Source organism: Vanellus vanellus (genome assembly GCF_965231255.1).
Source record: "Vanellus vanellus genome assembly, chromosome: 6".
Lineage (NCBI taxonomy): Eukaryota > Metazoa > Chordata > Aves > Charadriiformes > Charadriidae > Vanellus > Vanellus vanellus.
Genome location: NC_138911.1, coordinates 33,769,517 through 33,795,774, shown reverse-complemented (window position 1 = coordinate 33,795,774; position 26,258 = coordinate 33,769,517). Strand labels below are relative to the sequence as shown.

The following is a 26,258-nucleotide window of genomic DNA, read 5'->3' as shown; positions in this document are numbered from 1 at the left end:
AACCCACAAAATTGAATGTCACCATGGGAACAGTCTAAAGTTGATTTTGGAAAGAGGCTCATTTCCTATAGCTTTTCTGTTGGCATAAAAATAATGTCACTGAACTGTATCAGAAGTGCTTTATGATGTATCATCTCTAAAGATACCAGTCAGTTCTGAAAATATCTTCCCTAATGGTTGCATTTCTTTAGTTTCTGAAGCAGAATAAAGGGCCCAGAAAGGTTTCTTCCCCGTTTTCCTCAACAAGAAACACACCCCAAGCTACCACCAGTGTGATCTAATTCAATCATTCTTCAGCCTGTAACGTGTAATAAGTGTCAGCATGGAAAAATTCCTTCTTAGAAGAACAATTAAAACTTAAAGCAGTCATCCTGGCTGGCTGAACAAACGACACATGTTCACACAAGAGTAATTCAGTCAACCGTCTTAATAAGGATTTACTTTAAACAGAACCTTGTATGGGTACACTAGACTCGGTCTCATTAAGGAGTAAGTTGGATTTTTATACAGCATGAACCATTGGCAATCTAAAACAGACCCACTGAAGAATGGAATGGAGAATCAAACGCAATGTTTCAGACCCAAGCTCTATGTGCCTTTAATACTTTCTTTTTCCTTTTCTTTTTTTTTGAGAGTGCACACTACGACAGACATTTGCATTTATCATGTTTTTAACTTCTTTTCTAAGGATGAACTCTCTGAATCTGCATCTTCCAACTCCGCTCTGTGTCTTTTCAGTCCTCCGAGAGATTGAGTGCTCTCACTGCCCGTAGGATGCAAGTCAGCGGTATCCTCTCTTGTGCTCACATTGTAGCTGTTGGAGTCCACTTCAGACAGGCAGCAGTCTTTGTGCAAGGGCACACCAATCTGTACAAGGTTGCCATTGTCAGCATTTGAGTGCACCTGTAGTCCTTGCGTCACAGTCTCCTGCTCTCCAAAACTCTGTCCGTTGTTGAAGCATGAAGGGCGAAGATGCAAGTGGCCGTTATTGTGATTAACACAGGAGGGGTCGAGGCTCCTCTCCTCACTGTCATCAGTCTGGTTTCTGGAGCAGTGACCCGACATGCTACAGATGGCAACAGCGGAGAATGGAGGGACCAGTGAGTGATGGCTTGATGCCGGTTGACAGTTCTGACTATTTTTCTGTTCCACAAGTCCTGTCATCTGAATGCAAGATTCTTCAGTACAACTATTTAGCCCTTTGCAGTTAGCTTTTCCATTGAGCTTTTTAATCTCAAAAGAATGTTCTATACCTCCACTGCTAGTGTCTTCAGATGTGTTTTCTTGGCTCTCCATCCGCCGCTGATTGTCACATTCGTGAGCTTGACCATTACTAGAATTTTCTACCAAGCCACATTCTTTTAAAGTTTCTTTGTTGTGGCTTTCAGTAGAAAGAGCTGGGGAACCTTGAGGAACTACTGAACTCAAGTTCCGAGTATCTTCCTTATTTAGCGAGTGTGCTGTACTATGCCTTCCACTAGTTCCTGGTTTCCCTTCGTCATTCTCTCCATCTCCTCTGGAGGATTCACCATCTTTACTAGCTGAATATGATATGTAAGAATAATGAAGCCATTTGTAAGCTTTGTAAATCTTTCTCTCCACTGATTCACTGTCTGAACAAGGAGATGTCCTTTCTTTGAGAACTTCTTTGTTGGCTGAACTCCTTTCAGGTGAAGAAGCTGGAGAAGAAGAAAGATCATCTACTTTGATCTGGGGGTAATCATAGATGTCCTCACCTATGTAGGGAGTCACATTCTCTGTGTTAGTGCTAGTCCTTTCCTCCTTTTGCACCTTCTGTCGGCGCCTCAGTGCATTGCGTTGCCTCATAGATGTGCGCCTTTCATTCAGTTCCTCTTCATCTTCTGTACTGCTGCTGCTGCTGGAACTGCTGGATTCGTTCTCCTCAGGGCTTGGGGACCGTGGCCGTGGGAAAAGATCCGTATCTGGTTCTGCCTCACAGGTATTGTCATCGGAGTCAGACTCATTGGAAAGAGCCAGGAGACGTTTATCCTGATACTTTCTCAGTGCAGAGAGCCTCTGCTGACGGGAAGCCACGTCTTCTCTGGCTGAGGGGGATTCAGTTGATCTTAAGGCCCTTAAGTTATAGGCAGTTTCATCAGACTCTTCAGCCACATGTGGTGGGGAGTGATGCAAAGAGGCAGAGGACTCCGACTCACTGTAAGCGGAGCGTTCACTTACTCCTGCATGGAGCTGCAGGATTGTGCTCTCACTGAGGTCGCTGTCTGAGTCAGAACTCCAGCCCTCGATCTCCCGGCGCACCAGGGAGTCAAAAAAGGCCATCATCCGTGGATCTTCCTGAACTGACTGGTTGGCATAATCATGGGACAAACCACTACCACTGTTCAACACAAGACTGATGTACTCTTCATGAGTGTAGAGGCAACGCGAATCATCCTCAATTCTACCATCCAGATCCCCTGTGCAGTCAGGCTGCTTGTAAGGACTCCAGATCTGTAACAGAAATAAAAAAAAAAAAATTAAATGTAAGTCTTTGAATTCATAAACTATTATAAGCATTTGAAGTAGAACAGTAGTGCAAATACCCAGAACAGAGGCAAGTGGCAGATTGCTCTAATTAATTTTTACCCCTCAGACCTACACTTATAAGTATTCCAGAGACATGTTTTTTCGTCTCCCTCTTTACAAATGTGTTTTTCTTGCATCTACTTCACCCATCCAGAACTTAAAAGCTCTCACACTACAGATTATCCATCATTTCAATATTTCATTGTATAATAATTTCTCTCAAATTGCAGGGCTCTATTTTTATGTAATAGGGGATGCTTACTCACTAACGGTAAGAATAGTTTGTTGCCTATAATACAGTCTTAGCACTAATGAAGGCACTTGTTTCCCAGGAAACTAGAGTTGCTTGTGCCAGTGAAGTAGAGTAACATTTCACCCAGCTTCATAGTCAGTCACACCTGATGAGCAGGCAGGGAGCTGAATGTATGGAGGTGAAAAGCAGAGGTGCAGTACTCCCTTTAGGGAACAGTCGTGAAGGAAAGAAAACATCCAACATCCTTGGGGAAAGGTGAAAGAGAAGAGTTTTACTGAAAGCTACTTTTGAAGTGGAGAGGTAATAACATTGTGAAGTGTAATGATTTCACCAATAGCAACAGCCTTGACTGGGCTGTCCATCTAGCCTTCCCTCAGTTTTCTTGGTGTGGAGGGGAAAAAGAAAAAAAACAAAAACCAAACAAACCAACCAAAAAAACAACAAAGAAGATCCACCAATATCCCCAAGAAACTGGTAATCCATAGCAAATGTAGCAGTCGGATCTCCTTACCTTTCTCAGTTTTATTCACAGATTCAGGAGCAGTATGATTAAGGCACTCATTGGACAACCGCTATCACTATATTCTAGATCAATTGTTAATGTGATGCACAACACTTACGGTAAGCAGAGCTAACATGTAGCTTATCCACAATACTGCCTTAATGTGCTGCTTATAAAATACCTGATTGCAGTCATGCTTCGGTTTTACCATGCTAACAAGTTCAGGGAAAAAAATCCTATGCCAGGTCTGTATACCAGGCTGGCTTTTGGAGATAGACTTTTGCAAAAATATCTATCTCTTCTTCCAACAGAAATTAGTCAAGTTTTGTTCCAAGGAGACAACACCACTAACAAAAAGAGTATTTTGCCTGTATAAATGAGATAATCAGCACTCATCTCACAGATGCGTAGTTAACACATGTAACACAATCTGATACTACTATGACAAGCACTATAAAAAAAGCCCACGAGAATGCTAGTAATTCTGTATTCACAGAGATTTTCAACAGTGTTCAGTAAACCCTCACACATTTAATATTGGAAGTAAAGAAAATAAATTATCTTGCAGCTCCAAATTCAAGATGTACAGGTAATCTTTATTCTGGAATTCTCCCAAACTTGAATGCCTTTACTTTGCATCCTCTGTAATTTATGGTTAACAGAGCTTCCATGTATGATCTGGCTATGTAGATAAAAGAGACACTATTTCAAAATTAAACTGGGCTGCAGATACACCTTTTTCTGTATGGCAATCATCAAGCTGCCTTTCAGAGCAAAGGCAAAGGAGTTTTACATTGCACTACATTAGCTTGTTCCTAGGAACAATATCAATATCAAGGTGTATTCACTATTTGTACTTAATTGTTATTTTTATTACTCACAGAACTTAAACAAATTCTCTTCCAGTACAGTTCATTAATATAATACTTGAAACCAGAATGAAGACAGTCTCCATTGCTTGGTTCAAGCACTGCACTTACCAGACACGTAGCTCAAGGGACAAGCATCAGGTTTGGATAAAGATAACAAAACCCAATGTGAGCTCACTATGTATAAACTTCCATCAACCATACCTAACCTTTTTTAATTACTCAAGAGAACAGAAAGAATCTCTCTTCATCCTCTAACTACTTCCCATGCTTCACTTCCTAAAGACAACATAGGAAAGAGTCTTCTCTCCATGGATACATGAGAGAGAGTGTTGATTTGGGGATACACCAAGTTTTGTAATAGAAAAATAGAACTCTACTTACTCAAAGGACTATTCTGAGTTGCTACCTTCTTGATGATTTAACTATCACATGTTCAGTAACTTCTCTCACAATTTATCAGATGTTTCCCCCTCTTTGTCTGCATTCCCCCTCTACTTCGCCCTGGTGAGGTCGCATCTGGAGTACTGTGTCCAGTTCTGGGCTCCCCAGTTCAAGAAAGACAGGGATCTGCTGGAGAGGGTCCAGCAAAGGGCTACGAAGATGATTAGGGGATTAGAACATCTTTCATATGAAGAAAGGCTGAGGAACTTGGGTCTCTTTAGTCTAGAGAAAAGAAGAATGAGGGGGGATCTTATTAATGCTTTCAAATACTTAAAGGGAGGATGCCAGAGGGATGGGAGGAGTCTTTTTTCAGTGGTGCTCATTGATAGGATGAGGGGTAATGGGCACAAGCTTGAACATAGGAAGTTCCATCTTAACATGAGGAGGAACTTCTTCACTTTGAGGGTAGTGGAGCACTGGAACAGGCTGCCCAGAGAGGTTGTGGAGTCTCCCACTCTGGAGACGTTCAAAACCCACCTGGACGCTGTCCTGTGCAACCTGTTGTAGGTGATCCTGCTCTGGCAGGGGGGTTGGACTAGATGATCTCCAGAGGTCCCTTCCAACCCTGACTATTCTGTGATTCTGTGATTTAAGCAGATCAGATTTATCAGATCTTTTTGTATTTAAGCAGCATATACCGTCTTGTAAATGCTTCATACTGTATGCCTGGAGAAGAAGGCTGGCATGCCCCTTCCTCAAATAGTCTTAGCAGTGTTAGATTGATCACTAGGTTTTATAAAATTATCTTTTTTTCAGCAAGAGAATTAGAAAGCTCTTAGATTCTGTATGAACCAATATAAATGGGGGAAAGATAGTCTGCTCTGAAATCTCTTTGGGGAAGGTCTGTTTTATAATGAAAAGTCATCTAAAAAGGTACATGAAGTGTGCACAGAGAGATTCCACATCCTCGTTAGTGCTACCAGATCTTTCTGCTCACTCTGCAAGCATCAGAGAAAATACAGCAGAGTTCAATATTGAAAAGGGAGCTGCAAAGAGTCCATAGTGAGATTTTTCCTTTCCAAGACAGATTTGTTCAGAGAGAAGGAGAAAATAATAAAGAGAAGTCAAGGGAATTCAGGATGAAAACCTGTTTGTACAGGATCAGATGTCTCTGGAGATTGATACTCCTACTTCTTAGACGTTTTGCCATGAGGGAGTGCAACGGCCTGCCAGAGTCCCAGAAAGAAATCAGACTAATAATCTATCCTTGGCAGAAGCAGGAAGTCTTTAAACTGGGAGCAACTGGTCCAAGTGCTCTCTGTGGCATCCGAAACAGGCTTCTTTGTAAATGGAATGCCTTTGCCTTTTTCTCATCCTCTGACTGATGCCATGTCAAGGAAGAACGTGAGCAAATCGGAGAAAATAAGTTGGCAAATCATCCCACTGAAGCAACAATCTATCATGAAGTTCTTTCTCTGTGAGAGGATTAAGGAGATGGATATTACTCACTGATGCCCCAAGCATGGATATAAAAATAGGAACAATAAGAGAAAAGGGGAGTATAAAACTGGTTCTCTACTTCAGCAGAGATGCTTCAGAGAGGGTCTTGGAATTGCCTGTATTCCACGGTGGCAACCCCCCAAATTTTAAAATAAAAAAGTAGTATGCCCGCAGCGTGAGAATAATTAAAACCAGCTATATTAGATTATCTGATTAGGCAAAGGCAGCTAGCCACAATGACATTAATCTGTCACCATAGCAACGTGGGCAAATAGACTTTACTATCTTTGATATACTGATGATTTTTAAACAAATGGGACCTACAACAGTTGTACTCAGTTACACATTATTCTATTTCTAATACAAAACAGTATTTATTTCTGAAAATCCTTACGCACTTTATCTTTTCTGGAACTGTCTTCTAACTGCATAATTCTCCATGGCCCTTCTCTAAGCCCCACACATCAGAAGGAACGCATCATTTATTTCTCCTGCAATGTAATTCATTTTCCTGCCAGTACATCCCAATGTCTCACACACTTAACTGAGGGGAAAGTGGTATTTTTCTATTTCATATTGCTTTAGCCCTCGTGGCTAACGCTTACTGCAAATAATAATTTTAGTTCACAGCTGTTCTTTTTGCATGCAATTTTACTGAGGTTCAGGTTTCTGAAATGGAGGGCAATGAGCAATTCATTTGGGCTGACATCTCCAGCACACAGTGTCTGAAGTCAACGCTTCTAGTATCCTTTATTAATGAGCTTGTTGAGTCTTATTTTAGGTTTCTGAAACCTCCTCGCTTGAATATTCACACCACACACCCCCATCTTATCCATTGTATTCTCAGTCCTAGCAGAAATCAAACCTTAAACCACTGAGTTACTGAATTATGTTCTTGCAGGTGCTTTACAACAAAATAAAACTGAAGCAAAAAACCGCCATAAACACAAAGGTCAAAATCATTCTTGTGAATACTATTCATTTCAGCAGGGCTAGGCCTGAGATGAATTTGTATCTAATTTGCAATCAGTATTAAAATAGCAACTGTGTTGGCAGAAGCATGTGGAATTATTGAATGGCTTGTCTGTATCATGGCTTGATGCTGGTGCTATCAGTTCCTTACTTCTAGAAGTACTAAATTTAGGCCAGCTAGTCTAAAAATTAAGGGCTCAGACAAACAGCTACTTGCATCCACATTTTTAATTCATCACAGAGTTTCTACAGTTGAGGGAATGGAATAGCAGACAACTACAGTGAAGTTATCTTCTGATTTAATTCCAGAAAGATTTTTAGAAGACACTTGAAGGACAATAAAAGGAAGGACACTTCTTAAGGAACTGATTAAAACAACAAACAAATAAAACCCAGCAAAACAAGAAAACATAAAAAACCCCTAACTACCATTTTTATTTATGGCTCTTCCTCTTGTCATCTCAACTTCTCTGAGCAAGCACATCAAGCATTTATATGGGGGAAAGAAAGACAGTCATGCACGGGAAGGACTTGTGTTCCCAGCTGGTTTTAATGCAGTAAATAGACCCTCAGAATTGCTGGTGTTGTTCTTCCTGTTTTACCCTTCTGAGAGTGGCAGTTACTAGCCTCCAGCCTAGCTGTAGAAGTAGCTGGAACGAAGAAGAAACCAGCATTGTATGGTCACCCGCAAACTGCTGTTCACTAAAATAGTACCTTTAAAGAGTGGAGTCATGCAGATCAGACAAGATATGAGCCTTAAAACAACCTGATCCCCAAACAAGGCACACTACAAGCTGAGACAAAATGACATACAACAAAAGGGTAAGTTCTGGCTTGTTAATAAACTTAATACATTAAACACCTTTCCCTTAATTAGTTTCTAGTTTGCAGTGTTTGGGGAACTCAGTTCCTTCAAAGCAGCTACACGAGTTCCATTGCACATACTGTGACACAACAGGCATTCTCTTCTAAGGAAGCATTCAAGCAGAGGTGTCTTTGAAAGAGTTACACAACCTGTGACTGGAGCCTTAATCGAACTAACCTTTTAATCACTAGGCAAAAAAAAAAAACAAAACAACTCTCCAAAACCCCAGCAGAAGTACACAAAAGCAACACAGGGGATGTTTATACCAATGCTAATCCAACAGTCTAAGAACACTCATGCAGGAAGGATTCATAGGGTGAAGGGTCAGCAGATCTAAAATCCAAAAGGGAGAATTCAGGCTGTGTGAATCAAGTTCCCAAAGCAAAAAAAAATGCCTCTGGCAAAACTATTGTTAAACAGCGGCAGTCTGACTGCTTGGAAATTGACAAAAAAAAAAAAAAAAAAAAAAAAAAAAATCAGTGAGCTTCTAAGACTGTTTGATGTACTTCTGTTCAAGGCCTGTATTTCATAGATTTGTGATCAAACCTGTCAGAGGGACACAGATGAAGAAAAAAGTAGAAAAGCAAACTAAAGTACCAGTGGAAGATAGAAGAGAAGGAAAGCTGAACTACAATCAGAACCCAAATGCTGATAGTAGCTGTAACGCAAGTGCTGCAGCTGAGCATTGGGCCGCGTTCCCAGGGTTTCGGGCTAGTTCTGGTTCCTGAGTTGCAGACCACTAAAACATTCCTTTGCAGGACAAGTTAATTCAGTCAACTTGTGCCCGACTAAAGCATTTACTAATACTCAAACGACCTCATTTATAGCCACATGCAGGTAAGACTTTTATTAAGTCATTCAACAAATAGAATCACAGAACGATCAGGGTTGGAAGGGACCTCTGGAGATCATCTAGTCCAACCCTCATCAGCAGAATCAGTTCTCATTATCCTACTTAAAAATTAAATTGTCCTGCTTTCTTTCATTTTGTTGATAGACCTAAATTATAGCAAAATTTCTATGGCAGCAGAACGCAAAGTGCATTAGTGTAGCATAATCCTCCGCCTCCTCACCCTCAACCTCTGCTATTAGAAATGACAAAAAAGTTTCTGCCTAGCTCCTGCAATATTGACTGTCTTTCCTTAAGGAAAGGAGTTTCAGAACCTCAGTTCTCTCTTTACATTCCACATTAAAAAAAAAAAAGAGCACAAACTTCCTAAAAATACTCTACAGTGATAGCAGATTCAGAAAAGACATATTGTGGAAGGTATTAAGAGTCCCATTTCCTCTGGAAGCCACAGAAAGGTACGTTGAATTGATTCAATGCAGAAGTGTGCACAAAATTTACAGAAGGGCTCCTGAGGCAGTATTTGGGCCAAATTCAGCTAGTTCAGGCTAGGCTGAGGCTCAACAATACTCTTTGGAGAGATTTTTATTAAATTTTAGCCCAAAGTACCAGAAGTCTTAGGAGATCACGTTACAGCTATGACCAAACTCTCCCGAGAAGGACTGTTTGCATGATACTTCAGTTACGTACAAAATGAAACTGGAAAAAAATTCCTTTTTCAAGGTACAAATCCAGGAAATTCTCATCCCTCATCTCCAAAACATTTAAAATTGAAACAGAGTTTAAAGCTGAAATGCCCAATTAAACATTTGCATCAGTTTAGGCAGCAAATGAGATGTACCACTTCTCAAATGAATAAGATGAGAAGACGGGATGGGTGCAGAACAATGCTGAGGAAAACAAAGCATTTCTTCCTGAAATAATGAAAGAACACGTTTTCTGATAAGTAATCTTACCTTTATAATCTTTTCAACACCAGAAGAACAGATCATGTAAGTGTGAGGATTAAACCGGACTTGGTTTACAATTGACCGATGACCCTTCAATACCATAAAAGCACCATTGACGACCCTGCCAATGCCACCTAGGGGAAAAACAAGCAGACACTGAAATGAATAATTAAATCTTCATATTGCTTTCATTCATAATAACTTAAAGTCGTATTATATTTGACAATGCGCTTCAGCTTTATTTTGCAATATTTTAAGGCCTGTGTTGGCTGCAGAATTCCCATTTTTTGAGCAATGCCCCTATGAAAAGCTGCGAGTTTGATGAAAAGCATCTTTCTTGCAAATTAGGACTTGGAGGCCAGCTTTAGTTCAACTATCTAAACAATCAATGATGTTTTTTGACCTAATATGACAAGTATGTGAATAATAACATACACACTTAATGAAATCACCAGTGAAACCATTGTGCCTAAGGCATGACACTACTCACAGTTTATAAATTTGAAGCAGAGGCAAATAAAGGGTTGACTTAATTAATAGCTAAACTCTGGGGTTTTTTTAATTTATTTTTTAAATCAGCAATTCATTACTCTCAAAGTTGACTCTAGTCTAATGGGTAGGTATCTAAAGGAGGCAATCTTCAAGGCTACTAACCTGAGTTACTACATTACAGCTGAACTTAGTATACCCTTCCCTAGACCGGGATCTGTAACAACTTGTATTTCTGTGAATCAAGCTCAGAGAGGGACCTGAAATAGCATATCTGACCAGTGGGTTGTATAATTTTTGTCACAAGGCAGAGAATTAGTTGAAGTGGAATGCTTTTGTGCTAATGGTAATACTCAAAACAGAAGCCAGACTACTTTTCTGCTTGGTCATTGACTCTTACTAGGTCTATACACCAAAGCAAGAAACTGTCACACAGTGATTTTTTATATTTGTAGATTGACACAATTAAACTTATAAGTTTGTTAGAAAGTACACCTGTGTATCTGAATGAACAAGTGTCAATCAACATGCTATGATTAACATCTTCAGTGAAAAAAAATCAAAACTTTTAAAAGAGAAGAAGTAAAAACTAAAAACCACTTCAGAGGAAAACAATCTTGATGTTTACAACTTTGAAGGTCATATGCACACTTTACAGAAAGTTAAAATAATTTCATTAGCCTCTGTGCTAGTCATCTCAACACTAAACAAATAAACTTCATGTTCTTCTTGATGAAGATGTTTGCTATCCTTCTTTGTCCTCAACAAGAGCTCTTTCAGCTGAAATAGCTGCTGGTTTAAGCCATAAGCCTAACGTTGAACAACTTGTCTTCTAAAACAGAGTTGGAGTTTTCCTGCAGTGCACATTTCCTAAAGAAAAACTTGCATTAACACTAAAGAGTAGCAAGATAGAAGGGTCAAGAAAAAAAAAAAAAGGCATTCCTATACCACCTTCCATTTGTTAGGTTACTTAAATGATAAAGGACTGCAGGTAGTGAGATTGTGTTCAGCCCATCTCCTCTTAGAAAACATACTCTATCCCTTCCACTCATTATAACTACACACTGAAGACCAGACTGATGTGTACATGCTGTACAAACCATGATGAGGATTTAGAAGCAAGGAGTCATCCAACTCCTAAAAATCCGCAGACAGATCTTTTTACTGCTTTTGGAAAGTGTTCCGTTTGTACAAATCAATTTTTGCAGACCAAACTGCAGTCTCATGGCACTTTGGGATAGAAAGGTAATGTGCCTGAAGAAGGGAAAAGAGACAGTGACTAATTCCAAGGACCAAAATGCGTGGCCATTTTAAAGACTTTGTATATAGAATGAAGGCTTATTTAAAATTAACAAAACTTGAAAGGGAGACTATCACTCCAGTTAAGTCTGAAAAATGTTCATTGAAACTGCCCTGAGAATGAGTTACCTGGAATGGTTCTATAAGTTCTGCCTTCAGCCACTGGAGCAAGATTTCGCCACTGTAAGCAAAGTTGACTGAGAAGTAACTGATTGGAGAGCAAGTTCATTAAATGCCAAATTGGGCTCTTTTGATTCTCTTTTCCATTTTATGAGATTCCTCATGTCCTTTCATTCTGCTCACCCTGTTAGACATTCATGACCACATTTATGGCTGATGGCAAGTTGCCCTACTCCCACAGCATTCCTTCCAGCCAAATCACAGTTGTCAATCCAATTGCATCCATCAAGCCAACAGTAGATGGTTACATCAAGTCCAGTTCTCAATGCATTTATCTTGACCTAGCAGACAAATGTTCCAGGAAAGAGGGCTTCGGGAACGAAGAGGCAATTTGCTTAGGAAACATTTCCAAACCCGTAAGTAAAAGCCTAAAACCAAGTTTTAACTATCCATGGACTCTAGCTGCCTGAATTCAGTACAAAACAAGAAATACACCCTATGAAACACTTACAAAAGAGTCAGAAGTTAGAGAGACAGTGAGTAAAGAAAGAATTATAATGGAGATTAAATACAAATTTAGGGCACCAATATCTCAGGCTGCATTCCCAAGTCAGTCGCTGGCCTTTTGTGGTACTGTCAGCAGTGTGAATTAACCCATGGTTATTTTCCTAGTGAAACAGTGAAAACGGTTATTTAATGCCAGAACTGTCTTCTGGCATTAAGATGTAAATGTTTATCAATACACTAAGAGCACTGGATGAAAAGTGCACAGCATACCTTGTCTAGAAGACAGCTGCCCCTAGGCTGTAGTCAAATTCAGACAGTGCCTGAAACCCAGAAAACCATCTGAATGCTGGGCTTCATCAAAAGAAGCGTGCCCAGGTCAAGGGAGGTGAAACCCCCACCTGGAGCACTGTGTCCAGCTCTGAGGTCCTCAGCACAAGAAAGACATGGACCTGTTAGGGTATGCTTAAAGACAGTCCTGAGTAGAGGTTTAGTATTCTAGCTGTGCTGGTTGATGTTTTTTTTGTCTGCTTTTATTCGATACATGAAGTGAAATGTCAAGAAAATCTCTCTTCCTCTATACCCTGCAAATAAGTGGTCCAAAGAGGAGCAATACAAAGTCTCAAAAAATTCTTTAAATAATATCCTACTATGATATCTGACCAGCTGGAAGAAATAACTTATAAAAGTCTAAATCTGAAGTGTACATTTTAAAACAGATTTCTCCTACATGCATTTGACAAGAATACCATGGCAACACAAGGCATATCTACAGGCTTCAATACAGATGGAAGGGATAATACAATACTTTGAAGTAGTAGATGTCTACTAAGTTGCCAAAGTGATTACTTCTTGGTTTGCTTTATATACTATGCTAATTAAATCCTCATTAATTATGTCATTTTGTAACTACTTACGCAAATGAGTTGACATTTCACATGTTGAGAAGACCTTGGATGGTACATACCAACATATTTTAAAAAATACTAGTAATTCATAATGAAGGAGAGTGAGATATTTGGACAGCAATCTGACTTCCCATGTGCAAGTTCCACAACATCTAGCAGCGTTTAAAAAAAACAAACCAGAAGAATGAATTATTTGAAGAAGTAAAAAAAAGGAAGTGATAGATTATCAGGAAAAGTGCCCTAGTACAGAAATCCTGTAAGAATGTACAACAGTTTCTAAACTAATGGAAGCTGCATTGTTGCAAACATTTAAAAACATGTCTCTAGCCAGAGAACTTGCTGGGATAAGGAACAATCCTCCACTGGCTCTGTAGCACAGGACTTAAATGACCTCATTAAGAAGAAGTCCTTTCTATCTATGACACTGCAAAAGAAGCCCCACTGGTTGTTCATATAAGGTAGAAAGACGTTCCACAGACTAAAGCATAACTTCATACAAGCCTTGTGAATTATTCAAAGCGCTGAAAACTCCTGAGAAGAACCAGATATTTGCAGCTGCTGCCAGTGTGCCATAGCATACCATTCCACTGTAGTACTTGGCACTACAGTAGAAAGCTCACTTAAAATTAATTTACTTGTCATTAATAATAATCCCGGACACATTTAAGGGCATAGGCCACAGCCCTGCATTTGAATCCCATGAGGTCATGGTGTGCTAACGGAAGAGACATACCATAGTTTGGAAAGCAAATGCCCAGCACAATGCAAGCAAATACACATAGCATATAGGACCTCTGCCTGCAGTGCAGCTGATTACGTTTAGATTCCTTAAAAAGTCTCTCTCTGGTCACTCACGCACCTGTATTTGTTGCGTACAATGCATGCCAGCAGATGGCTTTGCTCCTCAGAGACCCATCTGTAGAGAAGCTAGATTTAAACACAAGCACTCTTGCCCTGAGAGCGCAGTGCCCTGCAGCATCCCTACTAGTGGGATCAGGAATCTGACTCCAGCTCTGGCAGCAGCCAGAGCAACTTCAAGGTTTCTCACAGGCAAAACTGACTTGGGTCACATCAAATATGGAGTGAGGACAGCACGGGCAGGCCAAGATCCTTTCTTCTCCCAGCACTGTAAGAGGAGACAGTTTGAAGAAGGCACGAGGGAACTCTGGCTTAGTACTTCTGCTACTACAAGAGAAAGCAAAAGGGAGCATCTCCCCATAAGAAAGCAGCTCTAACTCCATCTGCAGACTGCTTCCTTTGTCACCTTCAAAGCCACCCTCTACCTCCCAGGCCAGGTGAAAGGATCAGCGTGGCCTTGCAGAGCTTCAGCATAAACACATGGAGCAGTGGGCTACGTCAGCACCTGCCTCAGGCAACCTGCTCTTTCAGGCAATCACCCACTTTGCCTAGCCTACACCTAGCACCAGCCCCGTGGTGGTCTTGTACCTCTGCAGAGGTTCCAAAAGCCGAAGAAAAAAAAAAAAAATCTCTATTTAAACATCTAAAGAATGTGCAGAAAGCTGAAGTGGTAGGGTCTATTTTCAGACATATCTTTTCTCCCTTCTTTTGTTGCTGCTAAATATCTGCCATGTCTTTCTACACCTTATCTATACCAACCTTCCCACCATTGTTATCACCAGTAGAGCTGAACAACAATATGAAAGATAAGACAAAATTACTATGGAAATAAACTTTGGCACACCCTTTTCATTCTGTCCCCTCTCTTGGTCTGAGCAAGATTGCCCTTTCAGTGTGTTTAACTGCATTGGTCACAATGGTTTTTACATGTTATTGGAACCATGCAAATTACCACCACCAACTCTGCTTTCTGAATATAAAGGGAATAAAATAAGTGAAATTATTGCACAACTGATAGCTGTTTGGGGGGGGGTTGTTTTTTAAGATGGAGGTGTGAAAACTGCTTGCTCTTGCATTTATTTTGTATCGGTAGCTGCAAACACGTTCAATACGATAAAGAGGAAGGAGGTTTGGTACAACCAGAGAGCCAGCTGCTGGGGACTAAAGCTTCTCCAACCTCTCCCAGTGCTCAGTGTCATCTTCAGCCTTCTAGTGCTAAATTAGGTATTAAACATGCGAAGGCCCATGGGAGAAACACTCATAGATGCTGAATCTTCTTCTACTTGGCTACAGCACTACAAAGCACCCAACAGTGCCTTGTTTTCTCATAGATGCCATCTAGCCAGGACATTTCCATAGGTTTCTGGTATTACAATCCATGTGACACAGAAACCAATCAAATTCCACTGAATACAAGAATCTTTTCTACACTGCCCCACCACTTACTTGCTTTGATAATCAAACAAGTGTTCCATAGCACGCTCTGGTCAACACTGACCTGAAGGTAGAGACAAACCACAGTCTTAAAAGTAAAACAGTTTATATCCCAAATCCACATCTCAGAAAACCCATTTTTCTAAAAATACAAACCTTCCAGAGCATGGTCCCCATTGGGCTAGGCAGCCTCCCCCCCACCCCAGCCCAACTGGTATGTATATAGCCATGTGCACACATATATAGATATCTCAAAAATAGCTAAAGACATTAAGAAACACTTAATCATCTATTATTCATCGTCACTTATCAGCCTGGAACTTTGAGAACTTAAACCACAAGCTGTCTCCAATGAGATAACCCTGTTCAGACATTGTGAAAATATCTGTTGCTGAATTCTTCAAGCCTAAAGAGGTGTCTGCATTTACAATGACCAACGAGGAGAGAAAAAAAAAGGGAAGAAAAATTGCATCAGTACTGCTGAAAATTGGTGCAATTAGTTTAGTAACTGGACCACAATGACAGGCCCCTTCTTGCTAGCAGTTACAGTCAAAGACAGAATTAGAAAGAGGTTTTGAAATGCAGTTCACTGTTCTGATTTAGTGAAGTTTTTCAGGAGTCTGGTGGCAGCCTGCTCACGTAAACTGAAGGATCCCCTTCTCAATCACAAAAAAATATCATATCCCTCCCATAGCATCTTTGAGCAGTATTTCAAAAGCAAGAGACAAGCTCTGAGTTGCAAAGATGATTCAGAGTAGTGGGTGAGGAATGTAAATTCCATTTTGCAAAACATTTGGTCTACTAAGCCCTCTATTAGCCCACAAGACATGTCAGGTTCTGTCTTGAACGCAGATTCTTTACCAGCTAAGAGACCATGTTTATAGCAGTTAAGTTTAAGTACTGCCTGAAGAGCTTGTATGTTAACAGTCTTGCTGGGCAGGTCATATAGGGCTGACTTCTCACTTCTAGCTTGCCTTGGAGTCAAGCAAAAGCTGTGGAAGCTCAGGACTGCTCTTCTGCCAGACTAATGTATTAATTTTGCTAGAAACTGCCTCTGAAGAAAACCGGGATATATACTTTAAAGAGGAAATTGGCTGACAAATCCACCAAATAATCAGCAATTACTTCTGAAGCACAGTGGGAAGCTGGGTAGTACTTGGATGGAGAAGAAAGTGGAAAAATGAGCAAACTATTCCATCTTCAAGAAAGGACAAAAGGTGGTAAAAAAGCAACCAACCTTCTGGCATAGGAAATCCTGCCCTATTCAGAATAATCTAAGACTGTGGAGGAAGACGGCCAATAAAACTCTTCAACAGAATAGCTTCCTAAGCAATTTAGGAAATACTTTTTTTCACAGACCTCCCCAGCCCAAAGTAAATCCTGTCTCATAACTGGACCAAACACAGCTGCTGGTGGAGTTTCCAGCTGAGGAGGAATGACTCAATGCAACCTACTGGGAATACACCTCTAAATTATGACTGTTGCAAAAACCAGCAGAATTTATTCCTTTTTCCTGACAAAATACCAACACAGGTAACCCCACTCCTCCAAGCTGAAATATGTTTGCAATTGCCTGACTGTTATGTTCCTCCCCAATTTTCTTCACCTCTTGTGTAGTAATGTTGCTAACCATTAGATGGCTAGTACTTGCCACACCTGTGCTTTCACAGAATAATCTATTTAAGGGTTGTCCTTAAGGATGCAGTGCTGTAAAATATTCATGCTTGCAAAAAAGTTGCTATTTACAAATAGCTGATATAATTTAAGGGAGTTGTATCATAAATCTTTATAGCAACACAACGTCTGATTTCAACCAGAAGGTACAAATCAGTTAGAGAGATATTTTTATTTAAAATACCAACCAACCAACAGTACAGGACATTACATCATCCTGTCTAGTTTGTACAATATTTTAAATGAAAGACCACATTCCACCCCCTCAGATCACAGACCCAAAGACACGCCTATTTTAAGATACAACATGAGAACAAGGAGTTTTCCATTGAAGCAGCAGCTTTCCAAGGTCTCCACATCCCTACAGCAAGGCTTTCTCCAAAAAGGAAGCACAGCAACCTCTCCAGCTGAGCAATTATTCTGAACCACAGGATGAGATTTAAGAAAGGATGTTTCATCACATTCAAAACAGGCACAACCCTTCAAGAAGAGCTGAATGAAGAAAAGAGCAGCTTCAATAAGCCTATCACAGGTGATTTGGGTGGCCAATGAATTATTTGCCACAGAAGCCAAATCTTTAGGTCTAACAAAACAAAGCTTATGAGTTTCACTAAAATGTTTCAGTAAGAGAATTGCTCAAGTTACAAGAGACTAAGACATACAGCTCCTACTACAGGATCTCCTGATTTCGTTGAGCAACCACTGGGGGCAATTGACATTAAGTAATAAATTTTGTAACTGAAATGTTGCAAGTTTACTGACACCCTTCCTCAAGTTACAAGAGCCAGAAACCATAAAGCTGACCAAAACACATATGACATTGTTTTGTGGTAATTCACACCTTGTGCAAAGGTCCCAGATAGCAAGTGTCATCTGCAGCTGCCCGGGGAAAAAAGTTTTCAAGAGCATCACAGCCAGATAAGCACAAAATCCCAAATCCAGAATTTGCAAATGGAGTCAGGACAAGTGTAGTAACATGCATAAAACATATGTCCACACATATGTACAGTCCACACAAAAACTTACAGATAAATAACCAATTTAAATGTATGTAACCTTTGTTTTAACTAAGAGGAAATTCCATAAGTGGTAGTAAACCAGTGTCAAATGTAAAAAGAAATCACACAAATTAAAAGGAAAGCAGGGAGCAATCTCTGTAAACCCTACACATAGATAGAAGGCCAAGGTACGGGTGTGTTCAGCAGGACCACCTTCAGGACTTCAGGACTGCAACATCAAATGTTGGTTAAATAAGCAATCCAAAATTAGAATGGCATTTTCCTCAAAAGCCTGCCGTTAACCAAACCTTTTAGAGGCTAGCCATCCTCTCAGCTGTGATTAACAGCCTTTGAAAATGAAACAAACCATTTTAATTTTACCTCTAGCAGCTTGTAACTTGCTCTCACTATTGCTAAAGCACCTGAGACCACGGGATAGCACTCAACTGTACTTAATACCACTAAAATGTACAGTTTAAACTGTCAAAGCTATTAAAAATAGAAACAGCAGTACATTTTCCTAAAGTCTTGAGTTTTTCAGTCAAGATTCAATACCTTCCTAAAAGAGCACAGTGATTTGTCTCAGCAGAAGAGATACGCTGATGTTGGATGGCTTAGAGATCGCAGTGGATGATGTTGTATTGCCAAACCCTACACATTACTAGACAGTATCAAATTAGGCACTGACCAACTGTGGCATCTACAACACTACTGTTCCAGCCCACACACACTGCTGCTTTTCTTTACTCTAACACCCCTCTCCTACACTTTCACACTGAGTTGAGGCAGCGCTACTTGCTTAGCATGTCTGCCCCAGCATGGGGAAGGGTCAGAAGTGAGTCAAAAGTGGTCATTTCCACAAGCTGATAGCGCACCTCCACCCAGAAAGTAAAAGAGTGACACTGCTCTGCATTAGAAATCAGTGGGAGGGTTTGGTGTAAGACAAAGGAAAGAGGGGAAGAGAGGCCAATGCGCTGGAGCTGTAAGGAGCAGCAGCCTGTGAACCGAGCCCCATTTTATGCTGCAAGTTTCATTATGAGATGAAATTTCTTAGTAACAGATGTGAAGTTCTTCAGTGAACTCAGTTTGGCTTAGAAGCAGCAGAGTTGTTAGACAAGAGGGGAGGAAAGACACACCCCACTCCAGCCACAGCTCTTTCTCTCCATTAGCTCCTCTAGAAGACTTAAATGATCGTTATATGAGAAGAGAAATAAAATCAGTACGATAAAAGATTCAAATGGCATTGGCCACTGTTACCCGGAGATTGGATGAGGTATTTGTAAGCTCCCCCCATCCAGCCTTCATCAGTATTACTCTAGATTCAGTGGCTGAGTGAGAACAGCAATTTTTCAAAAAATGAAACTATTATTTGTCAGACACCTGGTCCCTCTCCCCAAATTCCAAAGGAACAAAACTTACCAGCTTCTGGATCTGGAGGAATCCTCCACATATATAAATTGAAGTCATCAGATCCCGAAAGGATGTACTGTTAGGAATAAAAATAAAAGCAGTTTACCACAAAGTATCACCTGAATTATGATATTTTATTGTTGATCTAGTTTCTCCAAATCAAAAACGAGGAAAAAAAAAAATAATAGATAATTTGTGTCATTCATTGCACCTTGCTGATCAACTTACCCGTAAATGGGGGTGAGGTACCGGCAAAAAGTGTTGCATGCATATAAACAGAGGAAAATTCAAAAGCATGCTTCACACATCTAATGCATCTTGCCCAAAGCGTATGTCTTCTTTGCTAAATAAGGCTATGGATTTTCATTGGCTTTAATCCAAGCGTGTCTAGATCTAACTCTTATATCTTGCAGCCTGCAACTCTGGTCTTTTCTTAATGTCAAAGGTTTTAATCCTTTTTTTTTTTCCTCATCTCCTGAACTACTGAGGAAAACACCATCAAACACATACCTAAAAGAGAGCTAATATGTCCACTACACACAAGCACAATGTGTCTGGCTCAGTCTACTAAGACCATCAAAAGTCAGTCACTGAGGATAATTTCAAACACTGAACAAAACCAAAGCTAAACATTCACTATCAGCAAGTCTCAAGCAGTTTAGAAAACCACATTTATCATACTGTTCACTTTTTTCCTGGTTATAGTTACTCTGAAGAGATGGAAGGCTGCCCTTTTTCAACAGTGCATGAATGATAAGCAATCCCTTTATTGTACAGAAATTTATGCAATATGCAATTTGAAGTAGCTTAATATACTACAAACATGCACTGGAACGACAGATGACATTTGACATGGTAAAAAGCTTACGCTTGTCAGTTACGAGAGGCCACAAACAGTGCCTTGTCTCTAAATATCTCCTCTCCAATAAACTATACTCCCTGTCTTTTATTTCTCTCCCAAATTAGAGACGATATGACATGTAGTGGAACCAACGGCAGATTCCAGCTCCAGTTATACTGATGCAGACAGTGTAAATCTCTAGCCCTCAACAGACTTAAGGCTTCTGCTTAATCAATACAGTCCAAAAGTTGGGGTTTTCATTTTATTGTTACTATCAGGGTAGAGAGAAGGGAGAAAAAAAAAAAAGAAATGAAGCAAGTTTGTTTCCTATCAAAGGTTAGAAAAGGGACAAATTCTGTTTTGTTTGGCTCAAATCTAACTGGTTTCTCTCTTTCATCCTCCAGGGATAAATAACCTCATCAGGCAAAGTAACATCAAGCAGTGAGGAGAAAAGTCCTGCAATAACACAGGACTGAGAAGCAAATAAACAGAAAACATACAGTAACACAGAGAAAATTGCTATAAATTTGCATATATTATGTTTGCAACACTAATTATGTTTGTGCAGTGTTTGGATGTTTCCAGCCACAAAAATGCAATAACCAACCACTAAAATCCCTTCCCTGGTTTCCGACTATCACAATCCAACTATTCTTTTTTCTCTTATTTTTAAGGATGTAGGATGTGAGTAAGCACTTATGAATGCAATTCTACTCCTTTTCTGACAGATAAGCAACACCGATCAAACAAAAGTTCCTTTAAAAACTTGTGCACACTAGTTCTGCATCACTCAGACCCATCCTTTCCAAGCCAGAAAGTTATTTCTACAAGCCAACATGTTCAAGCACTTAAGCAGCTTACCTGTGCCAAACTGACCTGACGGTGCCAGGAACATGTGCTTCCCTTTCATCTGACTGCTCATAAATGTTAGCCCACAGCAGGATGAGCCACTGTGCCAAAACTACAGAGATTAGGGCCAATATAGGCAACCTCCCGGCAATCAGAAAGAAAGCACCCCTAACATGTTTTGTTACACAAGAAATGCTACGTGGAAAAAACAGAAAGTCTTGTTTAAAGTTATAAAGATGTTGCTAATTGTTAGTATTTATTACCAAATTGTGTGGTTGAAGCAGCAACTGGTTTGCCTAGGACACATGGGGAAAAATGGAGACTTCTAAAACAGCTAGAAAATCAGTATCTTGAATTTATAACCATAACACCCTTTTTTTTTTTTCTAAACCAAACAAGTTCTAACAACTCAATACAAGAGTCATTTAGCAGTTTACGTCATAAATCAAACAAAGCTAGCAACAATGACAGGCCCCAAAGTGACAGATTTCAGATATCCTGCAGCAGGCACACAACACACACAAAAAATGTTACACATGCGCAGGGAACGAAGCATCTGTGAGACTCTTTAAATCAGCTTCCAAACTGATTTGCAGAGGAACTCACTGTGTATCCTGTAAGACTCAAGGGCCAATTGTCCAGGAAATCTGGCGTATCATTGCCCACCAAACAAGTACATTGTACCTGCAAAGACCACCGATCCGAGTATACTCTGTGTTGCTTTGGAAACAGCAAAATTTAGAGTGCCCTTGTGGACTCATTGCCATTTGACTGTACTATCAAGAGCGTAATCAGGAGGTCAAGATAAGTGATTATTCCCCTTACACGGCACTTTTGTGGCCATACCTCAAATATTGTGTCTGGTTTGGGTCTCCTGATACAAGAGTGACACTAATGACTTGAACAGAGAGTGGAGAAGGGCAGCTGGGGCTGAAGGGACATGTCCTGCAAGGAAAAGCTAAGGAAACTGGCCTTATTTAGCCAGAAGAAGAGAAAGTGAAGGGACAGAGGAGACCCCAATAGTCTCCCACTTTCTGAAGGAATACAGAGCTATGGGGGACAGACTCTTCTGAGGCATGCATTGGATGGTCAGGAAGCAACAGTCACAAGTCACAGCAAGGGAAATTCCAGCTGAGCACAAAGGAACAAAATGTTCAGGAGGAGCATAACAAACACTGCAACGCGGCCCCAGGAAGGTAGTGTGACCTCCACTATTGCAAATCTGAAATTTATCTCAACAATTCCCTGAGCAACCAGATCTGACTTTGGAGATGCTCTGCTCTGAGAAGCAGCTTCAATCAGATGAGCTCCAGAGCTCTCTTCTGATTCATTTTTTCAAAGATTACCAAAGTAAAAAGGGAAAAAAATGTTCTGATGGATTTGGGTTTGGTTTTGGGTTGGGGGGTGGGAAGGGGAGAGGTGTGCAGTGTCAGGAAAATGCCCACCTGAAAACTTCACACTCCATCACACATCACAGCTTCATGAAAACTTCAATGAGAAGACAAACTTAGGCCACACAGAGGCAGAAGCTGCAGTTCAGCACATGGACTTGCATAAATTCACGTGGTCACAATTTGCCAATTTCTTTCTTTAAATTCTCCGAAGTATCTTAAAGTAGTTCAGAGAATCACAGAATGGCTGAGGTTGGAAGGGACCTCCAGAGGTCATCTGGTCCAACCACCCTGCTCAAGCAGGGTCGCTTAGAGCCCACAACCGCATCCAGGTGGCTTTTGAATATCTCCAATGGTGGAGGATAGCCAATCCAACTATCTCCAACTGAGATAGTTCCTACTTACTTAAAAGCACCATGAAGTCCTTCGCTTCTTTACCATTTCCTAGCCTAATGACATTTGCACAAAATACATTTGGTCAAAGTATTCTGGAGTGAATTAGAGAAAATAAGTAGGAATGAATAGAGCATCTGCATTGCAATTTATGTCTAGTCACAGTACAAAGCTCAGCTCAGGATCTGAGCTGTTCTGAGGAAGTGCTTACAGGTTTAATCTTGCAACCGAGACAGCCATCAGTAAATGCCAAAAGCATTAATTGATAAAGTCATCTACACAAGTTTGATCTTGTATGCAATGGGCTGGGAGCTGCAAACTTTTTATATAAATTTAAATTTTATTTCAACAGTTAGCTCTGCCAAAGTTATCAGAAACAGATCATATTTCACAAAATATTCAACTATTTGGTATCTCTGTCATTCCACTGTCACCACTGTAGCAGCCAGCACTGTTTTCCACTCTCTTTCCCTGTTAGGATACCTCTGGAGTAGACGTTTTCCTGCTGTTCTCACAATATAGAACTGAATCCTCAAATGCATTCCTTTCATCCTTTTCTGTAAAACCAGGTGATAGAGGTCTGAGAAGTAGAAAGTGTTTTTTCAGACAGAGACCAAGGACAGCCAGAAGCACAACTTCATGACTGCAGCAATTGCAAGAAAGATGTGCCAGCTGAAGCTTCAAGAACAGAACCCAAGCTGCTAAAGCCAGAAACACGCCTCTTCCATGACATTTGAAAAAAGAAATTCAGTTCCAATTAGTACCCTCTGCACAAGACAATGGGAACCCAAGGCCTCTGGAGAGCACAGCTGGACTGACGTTACTAGCACATTTACATGATCATCTGTGAAAATTTTTCTTTGATGTATTCATTATTAGTACAACAATAAGCCAATACTTTTCCACACTAGTTGAAAGCTGGAGAATAAGGATTGAGAAAACGCAAGTCAGTCCATACCACTAGAAAATTCAAAGTAATAATTGCTATGAATTGCACCAAGCCATAGTTAATAAGGCTGAAATCCTGAGGGAATGGAGTAGACTCGTAAAAAGGAAAGAACAGAAAGGAAAGAAAAGGAAGGGGTTAGGTAGATGAAATAATGGCAAGCTGCATATGCTTAGACTCCATTTTAATTGTGGCCAAGGATTTTTGGTCCTGAGGGGATGTGCAAAACATAATTCCTAGTAGAGTACCTTCTACTCACTCACTTTAAGAACAAAAGCTGAGATAATCAAATCACAGAGGTAAGCCAGTGAGAGGGAGGCAAAAACGTGCACATTCACATAGACAAGTAAATGGCTTAGACAGTGTGCACTCTCCTTCCTTCCCTCACCCTCCAAAAGACAAACTCTAAGCAGAATATAACCTCAAGAACCAGTGCTGAATTCTGAATCAGACCAGACACTGCGCGAGGAGCTCAGATGCTGAGATGTCTGGGGGAAGAGACCAATATTAAAACCACCTGTTTCACTGTCTGCATTTTTGCTGCTGTATCTGATCAGGACTTCAGAAATCAACATTCACAATATTCACATGAACATGAGATTAGACAGAGAAACAGTTGCTAATAATTAATATTGGAGGTTTTTTTAGAAGGGAAAAATTAGTTTCTATGTCTAGCTGTTAGCAACAATGACAGGAAAAGTTTTCCAGATGACTACAAGCTGCTGATTCAGAAGTTTGCCTTAGAAGGAAGAAAACTCTCAGGCGTGGTTAGAGTCTGCTGCTGGAGAAAATACAAATTCAGTCTGAGCTTCAAGTACGCATAAAATGCTTAAAATGAACTATCATCAGGAATCTGGCAGAACTACTTCGGACTAGTGCTCCCCACTCATTCCACTGTAACTCTTCTCATTTTCTCTCTCCCCAAGGATATTACAGCAGTTGATATAAATAAATGGAGATCTAATCTGACGCTGCTATAGTCTCATAACAGTAGCATTACCATTGCATTTTGCAGAGTACTACCACTCTGGGGAATTTTTTTGTTGTTTTTACCACTGCCAGTTTAAAAGCTTTCAAAATCCCACAAGCTACGTTTCCTCAGGTGCTACTGGATATGGAGTATTTCAATAAAACTGTATCTATATCAAACCTTATTTTACAGTTTCCAACATCCGTGTTTCCTGCTTCCATAAAATTTCCTCTTACTTATGACTTATATCAGAGATATTTTTAAGCTTTTGGCCCCAGAAAAGGGACCAGATGACACAGATCATTTTTCCAAAAGTACCAGCAAGTCTTTTGAATAGTCCTACTAATGCAAGGGAGAAAAAGAAGAATGTAGGAGAATTTATCTTAAAAACACAAACCAAAAAGCACTATCACCACATAATTATAAATGAATGAATGCAACATGGGTAATGGTACAGATTGCTGCTAAGTTACTAACAGGAAAATGCTTGTTAGAGAGACTCGGATTCCATGCTGCTGTTTACAGCTTTACTAACAAGTCAACCCTGAAAGAGACTAAACTTCTTAAATCTCAATCCCCACTCACTTGAGCATGTCTGTCCTTTCCTCAGAGGGGCCAATGAAACTTGGGGCAGAAAAGATCAGAGTAGACAGAATTCTTCTTGGGCTTTTAGCAAGCTGTCCCTTAGCTTCTTGAAGTAACGCAAAATCCACATGCTGGGGAAGAAGCACTGAGGCATCCAAATTTGAAACAGTTCTGCTGGTGTTTTTCACAGCTCACTTAAGAGGCAGGATGTACAGTCCCTCTATACATTGCCTGTAAATTATGGGTGGGGTGTAGTCTTTGCTTTTTGTCCTATGACAACAGATAAAGAATCTGGATTGGTGGCAGCCTGCTGGGCTGAAGTTTTAATTCCTCTTGAGCATATGAGAAGAGCTGCCTTGCACATCTTCTCTGTGGTGGGATATGCACTAAAGAAACCACAGTTTGACACGGAGCATCACTGAAGTCTGAAAAACATTATTTGTCCAAAAGATATTGAAATTCATAGCTATCAGCACTTTGGAGAAGGAATCCATTTACATGAAGAACATAAAACCTGTGTATTTTTCCAAGGAGGAAAGGTTTCCTAAGGAAACAGGGCTTATGCTATTTTGTTCTTTGGGGCATCTCTCCAACTCCAAGAAATTTTAAGCCTAATGGTCAATTTCAAATTTGACATAGGACCCAAGGGGTCCAGAACTATGGACTGCCTAGAAATAAGTCTTTTACAAACAGGGAGCCACACAGAAGAGAGAGAGAGAGACCCTGTAAATAGCCACTGAGAGCAAAGCAGTAGCATAACTACAACCCCCTACTAAATGCCAGGAAACCCAAATGGGTACTCATCCTTGAGCCCAACAAAATCCCAATGATATCACCGTGATCTGTTTCTCAGGAGCTATTTCAAAGGGGATTAGAAAGCAAGCCATAAATAAAAAAAGC

At 40.3% G+C, this 26,258-nt stretch overlaps 1 protein-coding gene across 1 annotated transcript in view; it reads right to left on the bottom strand.

The window, feature by feature from the left end:
• Positions 1-412: 412 nt before the first annotated feature.
• Positions 413-26,258, bottom strand: part of DCAF5 (DDB1 and CUL4 associated factor 5) — a gene marked incomplete at its 5' end in the record, with an annotated part of 78,287 nt that continues 52,441 nt past the window's right edge. The window contains 3 exons of the mRNA XM_082485426.1: positions 413-2,472; positions 9,696-9,823; positions 19,393-19,459. Coding sequence (XP_082341552.1) covers positions 664-2,472; positions 9,696-9,823; positions 19,393-19,459 — 2,004 coding nt within the window. The 3' untranslated portion in view covers positions 413-663. The remainder of the gene's footprint in view (positions 2,473-9,695; positions 9,824-19,392; positions 19,460-26,258) is intronic.